Below are 21201 nucleotides of genomic sequence, written 5' to 3' on the forward strand. Positions count from 1 at the left end.
GGCCGGACCCTGTTTTATCTCCAGATGGAATAAAACGTTTATATTTTCGAGTAGGCAATACGAAAATGGTTTATGGGCCGGAAGAGTTTTGTTTGGTTACCGGCTTCAATTTTGGGGAGTATCCAAAAAACATTGGGAGAAAAGGGTCGGAAAAATTAATAAGCAGTAAAAAAAGATGTTTACTGCGTGAACGGCTATTTCCGGACCATACTAATAGTTCGGTGAAAATCGGCGACCTGAAAAGTTTAATTTTAAATCAAACATTCCTAGCACTTGACGACGTTGATGCAGTTAGAGTATGTTTGATATACATTTTGTGTGAAGGTTTTTTGGGCAAAGAAGTTAACGATCGGGTGCCACAAGATTGGTTTTATTTGGCTAAGAATTTGGATCTCTGGAATAGGTATATTTTCTTTACGTTAAAAGTTCTATTTTATTAAAGTTATAATTTATATAATAATCAATTTTGTTTTTTTGTTTTGTTAGTTTCGCTTGGGGTAGCTATCTCTGGGATTTTACTTATGTTGACCTTGAGGATACATGGAATAAGATACATAATTATTTATCACTTCCTGAGCGTGGTCAAACTTTAAAGTATTCCGTCTCAGGATTTACGGCTCCAATAAGGGTATAAAAATTTTCTTATATTTAAATTGTTTTATTGTTATGTTTTTTATTTTAATTTTAACTTTTATTACTGTAATTGTAAAAAATTGTAGATATGGATATATGAGATGATTCCGGCTGTTCGTGCATGTGGATTTGCATGGAGAAAAAATAAAGACTTGCCTCGGATGAAAAGATGGAGTGGAACAAAAAAATTGAAATGGGTTGACGTGAACAAGATTTGGTCAAAGATGCAGGTTTAAAAATATTTCGTTTATTATTAATAAAGTTGATTATTATACTTTTATATGCATTTTTAATATGTTTAATTTTTTAGGAGGGGCTACCACCAAGACAAAACATGTTATCGGGTGATGGTGAGATGACATCTTTTTATTATATGTCATTTCAAGAGTATGTATATGGTGAAGGGAAAGCAGTTCCATCCCCAGTACGGGACCATTTTAGGAGACAAGACGAATCTTCGTCTAGTATGTCGTCCAGTGGTCGCTCTCATGGTAGAGGTCGGGGAAGTGGGAAACACAAGCTAGACGAGGTGTTGAAACGGCTACATGCACTGGAGCAGCATGTGTTTATGAACCGACAACCTACAGAGGTTTTTGTTGAAGAAGTGAATAATGACCAATTTTGGAACGACATTTTTTTTGATGATACGACAGTGTCACAAAGAAATTATGATGAACAGGTTAGTTACACGCTACATTATTTATTAAATTTTATTAACATATATGAATACTTGTGTTCATATTTTATATTTGAAAATATAGGTTGTGCAAGATGAAGTGATGAATAAAAACAATACAACTCAAAATGTTTTTGGTGATACTCAAGACGACAAGGTTGTTATAGATGTTACCTTTACGATTTTAATAATTACTTTTTAATAAAGTGTCTTTCGTTATTAAGTAAAAAGTTATATTTTTAATGTAGGTGTTGGAGGAGAGGAATGAGTATGCGGGGAACAAATTTGATGATGATGTGTTTGATGTAAACGATTATAGTGAAGTTAAAGAGGTTATTATAGTTACATTAATATAAATATTTTGTTTATTTAGATATTATTGCTTATTAAATTATGTGTATTTCGTTATTAAGTATAAAGTATTATTTTTAATGTAGGAGTGGGAGGAGAGGAATGACAATGCGGGGAACAAATTTGATGATGATGTGCCGGACGAAGACGAACTAATAATAACGGGAAATGTAGATTATTTTCATGATGATGATGATGACAAAGAAGTTACACCCGATAAACCGAGGAGTCGAAAACCATCACAATATTTGTGCCCTCCTTACACCGAGGTATTCGTTTTATTTATAAACTGATGATTTTATGTTTATGTGAATTATCTGAAAGATATAGATTTAAACATTTGAATATTCTTTTTAGTTGCACACGACATCGAAGCAAAAAAGAAGAACAAAAAAGAAGGTTGATATGAAATCAACAAGCCCCGTTCCTCCTCCAGTTTTTGGTATTGCTCATGACTTCTCCATGTTGCGCCTGCAACCTTACGTAGCAGGCGGTGAGGATGTCATCCAAAATTATGTATTGCATTCATATGATGTGCAGCATCGTTTGTTTAATTTCGTGTTAGATAGAGACTTTTGGAGCTCATTGTTTGGGCATACACACGACGGATGGTTGGAGTCAGCGGTAAATTAATTGTTAATTAATTCTTTTAAAAGTTAATTGTTTTTTAGTCAATAACAAAAGTATCATGTGTGCAGCATATAACCATTTGGTACCGACTTTTGATAGAGAGACGGTTTGAGACCGACCGACATATAATAATGCCTCCAAATTTTTTTGTTTCTCATGCTTTGGAAGAAGGACAGGACTGGAGGGCGTTTATGGCTGGTATTGCTACGTACCCCAACTTCATGGTTGCTTGGTGGGATGTTGATACGGTAAACTTAATAGTTTATATTGAAAATAATATCGTTTTTTTGTTATGTTTTTGTATTGTGATGTAAATAAACATAATTTTATTTTCTGATCCTTATACAGGTCTTATTGCCGATTCATTCATCCCCTAATCATTGGCTATTTGGGGAACTACGATTAGCGTCAATGGAAGTGCATATTTATGACAGTCTTGGTAGAGGTGCTTATGAAAAATTCCAATCTGAAGGAATCTTTTCCAAATTTGAACGTCGGGTGGCAAATTATTTGGACAAGATTAAGTATTGGGCCCGGAGGAACATCCCAAGGATTCCATTGAATATGCAATTCATTTATAAAGAAAACGTTCCCCAACAAAGTAGTCATTTGGGAGATTGCGGTGTTTTTCTTTGTATGTTTATGGAGCAATTGGTTTCAGGTCAACCAATACGTGTTCTTATTGACCCAAAGAACGCAGCTTTAGAGTTCCGTCTCCGGATGACAAAAATTATTTGGGGGTCTAGTCTTGGTCCTATGTAGTTGGATTATATAAATGTATATACAAATTAATGTTGGATTTCATTATTAGTTTATTTTTACAACAATTTAATGACCTACTAATTACTTATCAATACATACAACATAAGAACGACTACAACATTTGTTTTAACGTTACAAATACAACAATTTATTGACCTAACAACTTCAAAACCATAAAAACAATATTGAAAAGCTTACAACTTGTAAACAAGAACTGCCAAGAACAACACCCAACTACAAACCAACGCTATCTTTAACTTCTTATTTTCTGATTGAAAGAGCTTATTAGAGTTAGCTACTTTAGCTATTACCATAGAAGATTGGTCCTTCTCTTCATCAACCCAACTGATAAACCCGCATTTTGGTCCCTGTTAAATTTAATATTCACAGTAAGAAAATAAATTTGTGTGATGTAAACACGAGGCTTTAAATTTGAATGACGGTAAAAACATGATACCAAATACGGGCAAGCGTAAAACAATCTTTCTGGGTTTTTAGCTGTACCCGAAATCCTAACGATACGTTCTCCTCCGCAATTGTAGTATGCCATTAGCCTTCTTATTCTTTTAAATCGGAGTTACTTTCTCAGTTAAATTTTTCATAATGAGTGACACCCATTTATATAATAAATCATATTACGGACAATTCTTTTTGACTATGAATTAAAAAAGTTCAACTATGAAATGCAGACAAGTACATTCTGTAGTATTGTCATGTCGGTCAGTGAAATTTGACTATGAAATGAACTGGTTTGACTATGAATTCAAAAAGTTCAACTATGAAATGCAGACAAGTACATTCTGTGGTATTCTCATGTCGGTCAGTGAAATTTGACTATGAAATGAACTAGTTTGACTATGAATTCAAAAAGTTCAACTATGAAATGCAGACAAGTACATTATGTAGTATTGTCATGTCGGTCAGTGAAATTTGACTATGAAATGAACTGGTTTGACTATGAATTCAAAAAGTTCAACTATGAATATGAATTTAAAAGGTTAAACTATGAATTTTGATCAGTAGAGATACAATATTTTCTATTTATAATTGCATTTGTGTGATCATTGTAGAGCACTATCATCGGTATTGAAAATGAGTAGTTACAGCGAAAGAACCTTTTCTCAACTACCAATTTTCTTGCATAACCTTCAAAGAACAAATCCTAATACCTTCACAGCCATTAAGAAAACCGATACCAACCGCTTTCAATTCTGTTTTGTGGCTTTAGGTTGCGTGGTATAACATACTTCTTTTATTGAGTTATACAATATTTCATGGTAATGTATCTCGATTAGTTTTTACTTATCACTAATATGTGTTCGTTTTTATATAGATTCGTACCTTCCTTAGGTGCATGATACCGCTGATATATGTGGGTTATTTACCCCTTCTTGGGAGCTTTCTGACAACAATGTACTTCGCAGTGGCTTTAGATGGAAATCATGAACCACTAATCATAGCACTTGGTTTGGGAACCTTACAGTGTGAAGAATCATGGAGATGGTTCATGATGAGGTTAAGAGATTGTTTAGGTGAGGACATAGAGGTTGGTTTCATAAGCAACCTGTGTGATAACATAGACTTTGGTGTTGAGAGTGCCTACCCGGATTCCTATCATGGATATTGTCCTAAAGATATAGCTCGAAAGATACGTGAGTCTGTCGGACATAACAATACGGAAGTCGAATCGTTGTTTTGGAAGTCATGCAATGCATATAGCGTTGATGATTTTTAGTTGTGTTTGGAAAGGTTGCAAAGTACATGTAGGCAACCACCTTTCTGCACCTTGCTTATGAGTCCAATTTACTGGCTTGACGATATACCGATTTCAAAATGGACAAGAGCATTTTTCCCAAAAATATGTTACAATGTTAAATCGATTGACGTCCCTGAAATTTTGCAAATTATATCCTCACGTGAGTTTCCTATAACAACGATAATTGAGTTAACCACCACGTTGATACAATCAAAGTATGCTGAACGGGCCGAACTGGCTGGTAAGGGAGATTGTTATATTTTGTTTTTTTATTGTGCTACTATTTTTATTAAAATATCAAATTTTACAGGGAGGTTGTCTGGTGGGTTGACCCCTTACGTTGAGAGTAAGGTTCAAAAAAGTCTCAACAAGTCACGTTTGTATAGGGATACATTTGAAGTCGATGACATTTTTGCCACCAGCAACGTACAACTTGAATGAAGGGTATGTAGTTGTGGTAAATGGCAAAAAAGCGGTATACCATGTGGCCACGCTATAGCATGTCTAAGAACCCCTACATTTGAGTCCATTCAGAGAATGGTTGATTACAAGTTCACTAATTATGTGTATCGACTTGCATATGGATCTGAGTTGGTGAATGATATACCATCACATGTGCATTGGGAAATACCAAATGAAACGGTGGTCCTGTTACCTCCCTCAATGCAGTAGTTATTTATGTAGCACCTTTATGTTTTATGTAGTATTATGTATTAGTTTTTTATGTACCCCGTTTTTATTTTAGTGTTGTGTTACGTATTAGTTATCCATGTACCCAGTTTATATTTTATGTCGTATTATGTGTTAGTTATTTATGTACCCCATTTATATTTTATTGCGTTCTAAATATTGGCTATTGAGGAAACAACATACATTAAAAGAAATGGACGTTTATTAAATAGTAGCGACTAGACACATACAACAACAAGCAACTTAAATAACGAAAAACAATTAACTTAACCAACATGCATATTAAAAATAAGGGACATTCTTTAAAAGATTCCATGCATCTAAGTGGGTAAACTCGCTACCATCATATTGAAAACGGTATAGTTCCAAAGCCACCTGCCGTAGAATGTCTTCATCCGTATTTGCATGTTCGTTATCCAACTCATTATAAATACGTTGAAATTGTTTCACCTTCATTTTCATATCCAGAAACTTCGCTTTGACATCTCTTCTTCTTCGATATTGAGTGCGGTTCATTAAATGGTGAAACAAATGACAGACACTAGACCAAAATGATCCAGCACGAACTTGTGGGGGACCCGGTGGAAAATCCACCTCTACAGTTGTAATCCAAGCTTGAACCAAAGTGACCTTCTCTGCGTTCCTCCATATACGTGGTGAGTCCATAATTGCAAGGAGGGAAGTAATAGAATACAATTACAACGGATATTGAAATCTATTTATAACGACTCCTTACTTTCCTGGTGCAATGACTTGTCAACTCAAACAACAATGTATTGTGTTGTCATTCAACCGGGGATGAATTGTCAACTCGAACAGTGATCTGTTGTGTTATAAGTATAGTACACTGCATTCGTCAGTTAATTTTGACTATGAATTGCAGACATATTAGAAGACTGGACTGCGATTTTGTGTAGAAACTACTATAAATTGACCTTAAATTACATGCAATACTTTATTAAATTAACCAATATAGTTGTTCAAATATTGTTTTATAGATTCTACTCTCTTTGTTTCAATCCAAATGACTTCTATATCATGGAGCAATGAAGAGTTCTTGGTTCTTACACATGCTTATATTCTTGTGTACGAGACAAGCAAGTTGAACGATCCAATGTTTTGGAGCCGTTTAACAAATATTTTCAATGCTGAAAACCGAATGGCTACAAGAAACAATCATGACGAACTAGACATCTTAGCAAGATGGTATGAAATGAAAACCGAAGTTCTATTATTCAACGATCTTTATACCAAAATTGACGACACCCGTTTAAATGTTACTGAGGATGTCATCTTGGAAGCTGCTAAGGAGGAATACAAGTCATTAAGTAACGGGTTGAAATTCCAGTTTGAAGCCCCTTGGAATATTTTGAAATATATCCCGTTTGTTTAAAATCTATTTTAGTTTATTATTTGAGTACTAGGTTATTTTCATGTATTTCTGATGTATTTCGTATGTATTTCGTTTGTTTAAAATCTATTTTAGTTTATTATGTGAGCAACTCGTATGTTTAAATGACCATTGCATTAGTTATCACAATATATTAGAATACATTAGTAACAAGGATTCCATGAACCATTAAAAACATCACAACAATTACATGAAAAACAACGACATAATACGAACAAAGCATTAACGTAAAACACAAGTCCATGAGTTATTCTTAACACAAATTAGAGCGGTCTACTTGAAATACTGTTTATCTCTAACAACCTTCCAAACTTCCTCATATTCGAAGTCTCTGCCGTCATGCTCACAGATGTAAAACTCTGTAACAACTTCCAAGAACTCTTCTTCGTCACGATAATGAACATTGTTACGTTTCGCATAACTACATGCTCGATTGAACCATGTCACTTCTTCCTTTACATCCGTCCACTTAGTAACAACATCTGATTTTTCTCTTTTTTGTCCTTCTCCCATCTCATGGTTAAACAAAGATGTGAGGCGACTCCATTCATCACCAATTAGGCAATGCGGGGGAGAAAGTAACGATTCACCATCCTTAACACTTAGCCAGCATCGTGTTATAAGTAACACCTCGTTTGTCGTCCATGGCCTTTCAGAATTGGAACCAGGTACTTCATTCGAAGAACGTGCTGCATTTGACGACATTTCTAATAATGGGAATTCGTTTCGTTTAGGTGATTTGGGTGTTTGGTTTATAGATCTTAAACATCTATTTATATAAATAGATAGACTATGAATTAATACTTTGACTACGAAATGGTAATATTTGGACTACCATTTTCAGCTTAATGCAGTGTTTTGTCATGTCAAACTGTCATTTATCTCTTGTCACTTAAGGGTCCCACTGGGATGTGCAGGTTACTACAGTGACTTGTCATTACTGTCTAGTCATTTCAAAGTTTGGACATCTCATTACTGTCTAGTATGTATAAATACCACTTATTGCTCCAGTTTAATACAATATCGACTTTATTATGAGTTCCTCACACAAATTCGAAATTTGCTCATGCAACGAAGTAGATTGTTACTACTGTGATTCGGTAGACCCTTTTTTTACACCCTCTTCAGCCGGGCCATATATGTCACATGAAAATTTTGAAGAATTAAAGAAGGCTGAAGCACAACAAGAAGAGGACAAAGAGTCATCCCGACTTCTCACTCAACTTGCTAATGATATAGATTCGGAATGCAAACAAGCTCAAGAATGGATTGACCTCAATAAAAACAAAATCAAAGAGCATAAAGATTGGATAAAAAAGAGTAAGAAGGCAATCAAAACGACTGAAAAACGGCTTGCTGAGAAGGATGAGCAGTTGATACACATTATGGTAAAAAAGGATCGTTTCGAAGACAAAATGAGAATTAGGGATGACTATATAACAATGGAGAAAGAGAAGTACCCGTTGCAGTTCCCTGAGTTTAAAAATTAGTTATAAAGTTGTTGTAATATTATCATGAAACAGATTAGGTTGCCAAAGGATCGTTTGTTGTTTTTTTTAAATAACATGTTGTAACTGTTAAAATAAATCTGCAAACTATATTTTATAATATAAAGGCTTCATTCATTGTTATAATCAACAAAATTAACTAAAATATGAAAGCATAGCAATGTCTTGTAAGAGTTAATAAAAATATTACAATACATAATAAGCTAACAACTCGTCATTACTCTTAATTTCAAGGTTGTTTTATATCAAAATCAGCGTTATGGGTTTGTGAGCAACCCGCTGAACCACCAATATTATATGCCATTTCAGGAGTAGAAATTATGTGACCTGCTTTGCTACCAGACGCCCTTCCAGTACAATTATTTCTCGTGTGTCCTAGTTGACCACATGTAGAACACTCTTTTATAATTGGACCCTCGCCTTGTGATGGAATGCGGTCTGTGTTTCTTGGCCTGCCTGGCTGACGTTTATCCATTATAGGTGGCTTAACAATCATCAAATCATCGGGGATCTCCCATTCGGATGGCTTCGGCAGAGGGTTTATTGATTCCTCATATGTTTTCCTTAGTGTTTTGGTAAGGTAAGCATTTAATGCAAACCTCGAGCAGTCTTGGTAATTGTTCACTGTTAAACATCTTATGACATGACCACAAGGTATCCCATCAAGTTGCCAATGCCTACATGTACATGTCATATGTTGAAAATCAACAATCACATTTTGTGCCCCCTTTTTGACCTCGCATTTCGTATTTGAGATCATGCGAACATCCCATTTCGTAAAAGTTTTCTTGTTTTCTTTTACAACTTCATCCGCCCAAGGGGTAAGTGTTGTTGTTGCTTCCGCTAAAAAAACAGCCAAAATGAAGAAGTTAAGATCAATAACATCAAAACTAATAAAACATTAATATTACAAATTCACGTAATACCTGCAAAGTTACGTCTTTGAAACCACCATTGTTGCATTGTAGCACGAAAAAAATCAATCAACATAAGTATTGGCACCTTACGTGCGTGTCTAGATAATGCATTTATAGACTCTGCACTGTTGGACGACATAAGATTGTATCGGTTCCCTTTAAAATGTGCCATTGACCAGGTTTCTGGATTTATACTTTTTAAGTACTCCCATACTGGTTCTTTTGTCTTTTTCATAACATCCATGGCAGCATCAAAAGCATCAACTGTGTATGCCCTACACGCCTCCCAAAAAATTCCTTTAACCGTCTTACTCTTGCCGAATCTAGATACTATGTTGAAATACAAATGGACACCACATATTCCATGATGAGCGTGAGGAAAAATGTTGGCAACGGATGTTGCTATAGATGGAGACCTATCAGATATAATTGTAAGCTCCTGCATATTTCCTATGCAATCACGTAGTTTTTGAAAAAACCATGTCCAAGAATCAGTACACTCATTTTTGCATATACCATATGCAACCGGTAATATTTGATTTTGTCCGTCCTTAGTAACTGCAAGTAGCATGGTACCTTTGAACTCGCCCTTTAGGTGAGCTCCATCTACTACTAGGGTCGGCTTACAAAAGTTGACAAAAGCTCGTACCTACAATACATTGTATATCTATTCAAATACACCAAAATAAATATTAAAAAAAAATTAGGACATGATAATACTAACCGAGCAACCGAGTGCGACGTACAAAAACTCAAAGCGATCATCAGCATCTGTTTTAGTATGTGTGACAGTACCCGGATTATGTTTGGCCAAGTTGTGACAATACGCCGGAAGTTTGGTAAAAGAATCCTCTTTCGTACCCCTTAACGACAACAATGCATATTGCTTCGCACGCCATGCCTGATGGTATGAGATATTGATATTCAATTGAGCATTCATATCATTAACAATTTCTTTTCCCCGATAAACTCTACTATAGTCTTCAGCCAAAACATCAGCAACATATTCACCCAAAACATATTTGTTTGCTTGTCGATGATTAGGTTGCAACAATGTTGAAGAACATGTGTGTACATCAAAAAATTTATTCACTTGGAAAAGTCCATCATAATTTTTAATTGCTTTTGCTCTTAGTAACCAAGAACAATTTTTCGAAACACACACAACTTCATACCTTGATTTGGTGGATCTACTTGTCCTCGTTTGGAAACCTTCTCGAAGACATTTTTTTTACCAATACACCGCTTTAAAAGTTCTTTGTTTTTAAATATACTCTCACATTGAATCTTTTGAAGATTAATGTCTACCATCTGTGTTGGGATATCTTCATTAAGATCAACTGGCCATGTTGGTACAAGGAGCATACCGTGAAAAAGGTTATCGGGATACTTAGCTTTAACTTCATCACCCAACTCATCTCTATCGGAATTATTTTGTAGCTCGGTTATAACTAAACACACATCACCAACATCAACATAATGCTCGTAAACATGATTTTTTTCATTTTTTTGAGTTGAATTTTTTTTCTTTTTAGTTTTATCTACCACACGCCTATTCACAAGTTTAACTTCTTGTTCGGCAACATCATCACAACGACCACCCACATGATTAAGATATGTACCAACATCATCATCACCAACAGACTTGTAATTCTCGGGATCCACATAGTGAATAGGTGAATAACTAACATTAACATTTTCAGCAACACTATGAAACTGAGGTACACTAGGAGTATTGAAAGTACCTATCGGATCGTTGCTCCCTTTATAACTGCATAAATTACCAACAAGTTGGTTTCCAATTTCACCACCCCCATTAACCTCCTCAACTTCATCAACCACCACAAACACTTTCACAGCCCTTCCTCCACTACATTTGATTACGTTTATCAACATTCTAACATCCACGTCTTCAACTATAGCTATATAATAATTTAATTCAGGATGGTGGAAACGAAGACTAATTCTATATTTGTCTAACAAACCAATTTTGCTTCTTACCAAAGATACAAAATCACTATAACTAATATACTCAGAAAATATCAAAGTGAGTTCAGAAATACCTCCCTGTGGACATATGTATTCCAGATTAGTTCCATTAACTTGCCATCTCCCACCGGTTACAAGACAAACCAAATATTCAATCATTTTTTGAGCAAATTGTAGAGAGTATTTCTTTACAAGACAAATAAATAACAACCAAAATGATATTTTTCTACAAAAGTTTTTATATAGCAACGTGATTTCGTAGTCAAACCAATTCATTTCATAGTCAAACTTAAAAAAAAAAAAAAAAAAAAAAATTAAAAAAAATACACCATTTCACAGATAGGCTCAGAGGATTTCGCAGATGGACCTATTCCATCTGCGAAATTAACCCTATTTATACAGAAAAAATATTAAAAAAAAAAAATTCTCATCTGCGAAAGTACAAGTACCTAAAGCACAACTTTAGGTACTTGTACTTTCGCAGATGAGAAGCCCATTTCGCAGATGGGACCTTCTCATCTGCGAAATGGGTGGCCATTTTTGTAATTTCGATTTTTTTTGGCTATTTTTGTAATGCAATTAGTGTAAATGGCTATTTTTGTCATTTTCTCTATTAATAATAATGAATTTATAAAATAACATATTTATTTATATATTTAATAAAATAATAATAAAAAAAAAATAAGATTACTTTGTCGAAAATCTTAATGTTTTGAATTCATAAATTAAAAAAATATATTTTTATCGGTTTTAGGACATTTTTCTAAAAAAATAATAATCTGATATTAGTATTAGTATTTATATAAGGGCAAAGAAGTAATTTTAGACTCTGGATAAATGATAGACAAAACTTCAAAAATGGTCCCTATGGTTTTCAAAAATATCAAGTTTAATCCCTAAGTTCAAAAAACCTCACAGATGGTCCCTGTGGTTTCAAAACTTTTAACAAACAGTCCCTTAGCCACATAAAAAGACTAATATGCCCTTTCTATTTCTTTCTAGAATTAATTTTACCTAATCCTATTTAAAAAAAAAGACAAAATAAATAATTCATTGGGCCCACATGCTCTCTCTCTCTCTAAACATAAAAAACGCACATCGTCTTCTTCATATGTTTCGGGGATTTGGAGGAACGAACAAATCGGAAGCGATGAGAAGTTCCGATGGTGGTCATTCAAATCGCGAGGAGAGACAGAGTCGTCGATCTTCGGCGACCCTCTGAGGCTTTAACTTGCATCATCTCCGGTTGAGAGCTAAGGGAACAGGTCTCCGTCTTCGTCTGTTTGGAGAAGCTGAAATCACGAATGGAAGGTTGCGATCAGGAAGCTCCGATGGTGGAGTGTGGTTCTATGGTAGTTAAGTAGTCACAAGGGGGGGAAAGGCGGAGGCGGCTATAATGGTTGAAGAGGGAAGAGCAGTCGGTTTTTCCGATGAGCTCCTTCTCGGCTGATAGCTCACTCATCGGAGCTGTGGCTTCAAATCACCAACAATAGACGGAGAGAGGAGGTGTTGGAGGTGACGGAGAACCAAGTGAGGATGGCTGAGGAGTTGTAATAGCTCGCTAGTTTATCGGTTCTTCTTCCTCTCACTTTATCGAAGCCAAAATTGAGGACCACTACAAACGCGGAGATGTTTTGAGTTGTTGATCGATAGGGAAGAATGGTGGAGGAAGGAGAGAAACTGAAATTGGGTCGGCAGCCTTGGTTCGTCGGATTCTTTCCTCACAAACACCCCCACCTGCTGTTGTTTTCCATTCTTTCTTCTCCCTTCTCGGTCAGACGAGGATCGAAGAGCCTCCCTCGATTTCTGCCTCCGCTCGATTTCTGCTGGTGTTATTGCTTTTAGGATTGATTGTCAGAGCAGGAGAGGGAAAAGGGGGGTTGTTGGTTGACAAACGGTGGCCAACGTTGGTGATTCACATTTGATACAGGTGGTTCTATGGCAGAGTAGGGGTGGAGCAGTGGTGATGTTTAAAAATCAAGTTGTTAGGGCTATGAACTGATGTAAATGAAGTGCCCGTTTTTTTATTAGTCAAATTAAGGGTGTTGGGGATTGAATAGAAGAAGATGACAAAGACTTGAGAGAGAGAGAGAGAGAGAGAGAGAGAGAGAGAGAGAGAGAGAGAGAGAGAGACCCAATGAATTATTTATTTTGTTTTTCTATTTTTTAAAATAGGATTAGGTAAAATTAATTCTAAAAAGAAATAGAAAGGGCATATTAGTCTTTTTATGTGATTAAGGGACTGTTTGTTAAAAGTTTTGAAACCACAGGGACCATCTGTAAGGTTTTTTAAACTTAAGGATTAAACTTGATATTTTTGAAAACCATATGGACCATTTATGAAGTTTTGTCTAAATGATACAATCATACCAAGGCTAATGGTCCCATGTAGACGTCCACATTATGTCCATCCAGTATTTATGCTCCAGTGCTTCGCGGGACTGGGTCCGAACCGCTGACTCTGCCCATCAAATTTACAGGGCATTCTTCCTTAAATCGTAACAGCCGTTAGATCTTAATCCAACGATCACCACAGCGCGTCCACTATTGTCATCCCAAATCTGTGCGCCACCTAACTCACTCTCTCCTCCTTCCTCTCCGCAACCATCTCTCGCCGGTGAAAAGAGAAAACGAAACCCTAACGACGACGGTGATCATCTTTTAGCCTTTACCTACCGGTCAAGCAAAGGTACATATGCACATATACATACACATATATACGCATATTCCTGTATTTGTTTATAGATTATATGTTCCGACTTGCATATATTTGAAGCAAATTGTATCATCTGACGAAATTTATGCGTAATTTGACGATCAATTTGATACAGAATGGTAACATTTGATCGAAGAATATGATACCAAAAAATGGATGGTGACAAGTATTCTTACTTTCTAGTCTTTTTTTTTTTTTTTTTTTGGTTTAATGTTCCTGCATATTCTTCATATAATTATAATTAATTGAAGACGTCAGAATTTTCTGTTCAGAGTCGATTAATCTTGTCAAGTTTGAAATTATAGAGTGATTGATGACTCATATGACACTCAGAAGTTAATTTGTAATCTGCAAGTGAAATTGAACATTGCAAATAATTAATTAAAAGTTAAGAAGGATTAAACTTCAGCTTAGATATGTTTTTGCTTTATACATTTAACCTCAGAATCATGGAACATCCCCCTAGGGCCTATCATAGTTGGTTCCTGGATAGTAACTAGCAGAAATGGTTGGAAAAATAATCATTTTGCACTATGAATGATGGCATATCTGCAATCTTTTTTAATCTTTTTTTACACTTGTATGCACACATACATAATTATGTATAATTGTATATCATCAAGGTTTAAGAGTCTTTTGGATCCTGTTGTAGGTTTTGGTTCTCTTTGTGATAAAGCCTAGGCTTTTAACAGAGGGTGACTTTCATAAAGTTGAATAGAAGAACATGATAATGAAATGAAACTGAAAGTAGGTAATAACGTTTTCTTTGTTACTTACAAAAGGGTCCACTCATTTAATGATATGATTCCTGTAATATTATCAATGGGCAAACTTCTTTATATACTAATCCTCTGTCTAATGTGTCAATGCTATACTAAATTCCCCTTAAAGTGAATCTTAGAATACAAATAAGATCAGAAAGACCATCATAAGAGCAAACAAAGCAATGCCTTTTGTGAGAGCAAACCCTAAAATGTCATAATGAAACAACTTAGCAAACCTCCATAACTTTGTTAAACTTTTCATCTCAGTCTATTCATTGGAAGCAGGATTGCTATTTTGATGTTAAATTCATCATACACGTTAAAATCATATTTTGCAGAAATTCCTCTAGTAATTTAATCATCATGATAATATGATATGTGGTTTGTATTTAACCCATCTTATTTTCAGGAAATTCCTCTATATTACTTGTTACAATGATCAAAACCAAACTACTAGCAAATGGGAATCTTTTATGTTTCAAGATTGGAATTTTGGCACGGATGTTGTAGTGATGAGGGTGGAAGAGGATAGAATGGGGCAACATGGTGTTGCCTTTGACCAATATAACGATTTCAATGGTGGACCCGACCCAGACCCACCCGGGATTCCCACACCACACGATAAATCCCGGGATTCCCGCACCTCACGACCAAGAAAACGTAGTGTTCCTAGCGGTGTCATGTATCTATCCGTGGACGGAAACCGGATTCCCCCCGAAACATCCCGCAGTTCTCGAACCCCGGAATCAAAGATTCCGGATTCCATCACCAATTCCGCTCGTTACACAACTAGCAAACGTTCACTAGGTCGAGACGCCCAAAACCTACTCGATTACTTCCGAAAAATCCAAGCCGAAAACCCGGGTTTTTACTACGCGATACAGCTCGATGAAGATAACCGTATGGGAAATATATTTTGGGCGGATGCAAGGTCAAGAACTGCTTATTCCCATTTCGGTGATGCAGTTACACTAGACACAATGTATAGAGTCAAACAATACAAAGTCCCATTTGCTCCTTTTACCGGGGTCAACCACCATGGTCAAACGATTCTCTTTGGTTGTGCATTGCTTCTAGATGAATCCGAATGTACATTCACATGGCTTTTCAAGACCTTTCTTGCAGCCATGAATGACCGGGCCCCGGTTTCCCTAATCACCGACCCCGAGAAATCGATCCAAGATGCGGTTTCACAAGTTTTCCCGGGAACCCGTCATTGTATTAACAAATGGCATGTGTTAAGAGAAGGTCACGAAAGATTAGCTCATGTTTGTCACATTCATCCTAATTTTCAAATCGAGCTGTATAACTGTATAAACATGACTGAAACAATCACGGAGTTTGAATCCGCATGGGATTTCATCCTCGATAGATACGATCTTAGAAGAAACGATTGGCTTCAATTGTTATATTCCGTTCGACACCAATGGGTCCCGGCTTATTTTCGCGACACATTTTTCGCGTTCAATAACGTTTTCGAAAGCTCGTTTTTTGATGGATATGTAAACGAACACACAACGGTTCCCATGTTCTTCAGACAATATGAAAGAGCTTTAGAGAATTCGTTCGAGAAGGAAATCGAAGCTGATTTCGACACGATTTCCACCACCCCGGTGTTGAGAACTCCATCACCTATGGAGAAACAAGCTGCGAATTTATACACGAAAACAATATTTTCAAAGTTTCAAGAGGAATTAGTCGAAACATTTGTGTATACTGCAAATCGGATCGATGGAAATGGTGATGTGAGTACTTTTCGTGTTGCGAAATTCGAAGATGATCAGAAATCGTATCTTGTTTCGTTTAATGTGAGCGAGTTACGTGCGAATTGCAGTTGTCAGATGTTTGAGTATTCCGGGATTCTTTGTAGACATATTTTGACTGTTTTTACAGTGACAAATGTGCTCACGTTTCCTTCACATTACATTATGAAAAGGTGGACACGGAATGCGAAAAGTGGGAATTTGTTGCAAGAATCGGGAAATGGGAACGAGTCGTTAGGTGTTCGTTACAATTTTTTGTTGCGGGAAGCTGTGAAATTTGCTGAGGAAGGTGCGGTTGCTCCGGATACTTTTACGGTGGCGGTTGCCGCCCTGAGAGATGGCGGGAGGAAGGTGGCTGCCGCCAAGACAAATGTGGCGAGTTTTGCTCCGGCGAATTCACAGGTGAGTGTGATTGGTTATGATAACCGGAAAATGAATTGTACATCAGATATGACACCTTTGTTGTGGCCAAGACAAGATGAAGTGACAAGAAGGTTTAATCTTAATGATGGTGGTCTTTTGGGTCAACCTGTTACGGATTTAAATCTCCCGCGTATGGCTCCAGTTTCCTTAAGGCGTGATGATGCACATCATGACAACATGGTATGATATGTTTTATTGTATGATATTTTTCTTTTTGGGATATATGATTGTTTCATCTTTTTCCCAATTTATGCAAGAAAGTTGTATTTAACCGGTTGAAACTTTAGGTTTGGGTTTTTTTTTTTGCTTATTTAGTGTATTTTGTGACACACAGGTGATTCTTCCTTGTCTTAAGTCGATGACATGGTTGATGGAAAATAGAACTTTGCCTCCAGCAAGCAGAGTAGCTGTCATAAACCTGAAGGTATGTTCATATTAAGCTACTATTTTTATATGCAAATCTGACATAGTTGCTTGTTTCTCAAAAGGGTGGGTTATTAAAGATATTTGATATCTTTTTGACAAACCTATAATGAACATAAATGTGGGAACTTTATGCATAATTTTGCAAAATTTTAAGGTGAAAAATGCTTTGTAGGCAGCATCTTCATTTTTCATATTGTGGTAGGTGATGGAGGTGAGGTGAAAATGGTGGACAAAGAGAAGAGCGGTTGATAAACACTTCTTTTCTTTAAACCTGATTGCCAGCTTACTTTATAGAACACATGTGCGTGATACATACATATATATCTATAAACAGATATGTATGTGCCTATATACACACATACATACATACATATACTGATGATATACATGTGCTCATGTATATGCCTATATGTCTAAAGTTATAAATGCATAGAAGCATACATACTTACATATATGCATGTATGTGTGTATATATACATGCAAATATATCCATATCCATACAAATGATACATGCAAATATATCCATATCCATACAAATGATATGTGTATGTGTGTTATGTAGACCCTATTTATAAGAGGTAGAGCAGCAAAAGACTAAAATCTGTGCATTGTTTTTGTAAAATCTCCCAAATCAAAATAATTTATAGATAACATGGGAAGCAAAAGAGAGTAAGAGACTATCTATTTGCATTTCTTAAAGGTGATTTTTTTTTATGATGCCCAGTTGATTCCTATTATGCTAAAATGGAAGTCACTGATTGAAAATAGAAAAGACTAAACTACCCCTACCAGGATTCTAAGTCACTTTATTTAACTGTATTTGTGTATTTAGACTAGTTACAAGAGATAGCAAACAATAAAACATGGATGTAAGATGCATGTCTGATGTCAATGGGACAAAAACTACATTTTTGTCCCACCCAAAAATATGGAACGAGGTGGGACAGAGACTTGCTCATCTGTGCAAAAAGACAAAAATGCCCTTTTCATCCTCATCATTGAGAACAGCCTTAGAAAGTTTGTCTGGTCTTCTCTCTTGTAACAACCACAGCCTTAACATGAATAGAATCCATGGTGCTTTCCTATGTTGAACTGATTATATTTTATTTGATTATTTCTGATATTTTAAGGTTTTGTTATTTGCAGTTGCAAGATTATAGAAGGACACCCGCAAGTGAATCGGAGGTTAAGTTTCAGCTTTCAACAGTTACACTAGAGCCAATGTTGAGGTCAATGGCTTACATCAATGAACAGCTATCTGCTCCTGCTAATAGGGTTGCTGTTATTAATTTGAAGGTATGAAAAATAATGTTTTGTTTTGTTTCCATCAAAATTTAAGAAATAGCAACGGACTTTCATTTATCTATTAACTAAGCATCCTACTTTCATATCTTCCTATTACAACATTAAACTTTGAGAAATCTACTCAGTTACAACAGTGCCATCCAAATACAAAGTAATTTTCAGTGCAATAATTGACTAGTAGATTTTTCATTGTACAATGCTATAATTGGTTGGGTTTTCAAGAGTGCAATGTTTTAATTAATAAGAAGAAAACGGAAAGTACAATGTTGTAAATTGTAACAGAAAGAAATGCAAGTATGATGCTATAATAAACATATAAAAGTACATTGTTATTTTTTGCATTTATCCATATCTAATGTGAACATAGAACTCAACATGAAATTCGACATATATCCACAGCACATATATCAACATATAGTTTGATCTTGTTTTGAAGATTTATCTGTTGTTATTATGTGTTTCCAGCTCCAAGATACAGATACTAGCACAGGAGAATCTGAGGTGAAGTTTCAGGTGTCTAGGGACACATTAGGTGCCATGTTGAGATCAATGGCTTATATCCGTGAGCAGCTCTCAAATGCAGTAAGCTTTATGATGTTCCTTCATTTTAAAATCTATTTATTTAAAACGGAAAACTCATATTATTATAATTATAAAATCTTAAATAAACTTCTCTTAGGGGGAGGGACTACAGGCAAACCAAAGTCACAGCTTTGCCAGTTCTCACATTTGCTTTTTGAAAGTGGATTAATTGCAAGAAATAGCAACATACTTTCATTGATTTATACCTACTTCTATTTCTTAATAAATCTATCCACTTATAGCAATGTCATCTAAACACAAAGCTATTTTCATTGCTATAACTGGTCAGATTTTTCAAGATAACTAAAAATTTGAAATTATAATGCTATAATTAGGTAGAAATTTCTCTGTATAACATTCTAATAAGACAAAAAATGTGCAATGCTATAATTGGGTAGATTTTTTAAAGCACACTGCCCTAGCAAGAAATAAAATTAAAAGTACAATGCTTTTTTTTTTCATGAGAAAATTTGCATGGAAGTAAACATGAATCTATTTTGCAGGCTGAATCAGCATCAGAGATTCCATCAAAGAAACCAAGAAAATAGAACCAACTATTTTTTTTTCTTCTGTTCTATAAACATCATCATCAACAATTGAGCCACCATTTCTTCAAAGTTTTGCAGGTATAAATTACCATCGAGTAATGTTCTTGCAAACTTTTGAATGTGTTGATTGGTGGGTTTTGTTTTTAGTTTTTAGAGGTTAATTAGTTTTTAATTTACGTGGTGTTTTGTTACTAGTTATTAGTTTCAAAGTGTTGAGAGATAGAAGTAAAGGTGTTGTAGGTTGTTGTTAGTTGAATTTTCCTCCATTGATGCCGTGATTTATTGTATATACTTTTTGATGATATAACGCTCTTTAGAGGAGTTGTTGATAATAGTAATATGTTCATGTTTGTTGGCTTTTCAATGGGGTTGAAAGATATATTTGTTTGATTATTAGTAAAATTAAAAGATAATTTTTATTGGTCTTCAGCTTGAGTTAGACACCTGTCTTCAAATCCATCCAGAGTTGAGGAGAAATCAAAAAGCTCTACATTCTTCTTTTTCTTTCTATTTGCAAATAATGTTATTTTTTTGGGAGAGCTGTCAAATGATACTTATAAAATCAGTTCTTGATGGTGTGGGGAATTATTTATTTTAATATTTAAGGTTCCTATTGGAGTTTTAAGCAACCTTAAAGATTCCAATGTATGTTTTGGGGAGATGAGATAGGTGATAAGAAATTACATTTGGTCAATTAGAAAAGAAAAAAAAAAAGTTCTTGCTTCAAAAGATGTAGGGTGGTTGGGGATTGATAGTTTATATGTGATGAATCGTGCTCTTTTAGCTAAATGGCATTGGAAGTTTTTCAGTTAGCTAAATGCTCTTAGTCATATATTACATACAAGATTTTATACTATTTTTTGTTTAAAGTGCTTAAAGCCATAAATGGTTTAGTGCGAGATAATATGATAGGGTCATTATATGGTAAAAACAAGCGAACGAAGAATGCAAGTAAGCCTGACAATTGAGTTGGGTTCGGGTTGGCGGGTTGAAATTCAGAAACTCAACCCAACTCATATAATATATGGGTTGACGGGTCACGGGTTAACGGGTTGGAAAACATCAACCTAACCCAACCCATATAACCCGTATAAATATATGGGTTGGCGGGTTCACGTGTCAGTGGGTAGAACCCAACCCGTATAATCCATTTAATAAGCAACACATTTTAAGATGAAATTGAAAAATCCAAATAAAATGAAGTCTAAAAGTCATAAACATTAAACATAAAGTCATAAACATCCAAAATAAACATCAAACATCAAGTCATAAACATCCAAATAAAACTCTAAAAATCAAAACATTCAGAAAAGTTCAATTGTTCAAAAATACTGTAGAGTGTAGATTGTTA

General features: G+C 35.3%; 1 protein-coding gene across 3 annotated transcripts; it reads left to right on the forward strand.

Annotated features, from left to right (window-relative positions):
* The first annotated feature begins 13738 nt into the window (after positions 1-13738).
* FRS3 (FAR1-related sequence 3) lies at positions 13739-20214 on the forward strand. Of its 3 annotated transcripts, XM_079032041.1 has the most exons (7): positions 13745-14012; positions 14692-14790; positions 15213-17169; positions 17324-17413; positions 18562-18711; positions 19186-19302; positions 19806-20214. In XM_079032041.1, exons 3-7 carry the CDS (start codon positions 15277-15279, stop codon positions 19848-19850), a joined length of 2295 nt encoding a protein of 764 aa, XP_078888167.1. In that variant the 5' UTR covers positions 13745-14012; positions 14692-14790; positions 15213-15276; the 3' UTR covers positions 19851-20214. The 3 variants fall into 3 exon arrangements, 2 of the variants coding, with proteins under 2 accessions (XP_078888167.1, XP_078888166.1); XM_079032040.1 differs by lacking the exon at positions 14692-14790; XR_013703094.1 differs by lacking the exons at positions 14692-14790; positions 19186-19302; positions 19806-20214 and adding an exon at positions 17618-17716 and having other exon boundaries at positions 13739-14012; positions 18562-18697.
* Positions 20215-21201: the final 987 nt, after the last annotated feature.

The sequence above is a fragment of the Lactuca serriola genome, chromosome 3 (assembly GCF_051521515.1).
Source record: "Lactuca serriola cultivar US96UC23 chromosome 3, Lser_US96UC23_V15, whole genome shotgun sequence".
NCBI lineage: Eukaryota > Viridiplantae > Streptophyta > Magnoliopsida > Asterales > Asteraceae > Lactuca > Lactuca serriola.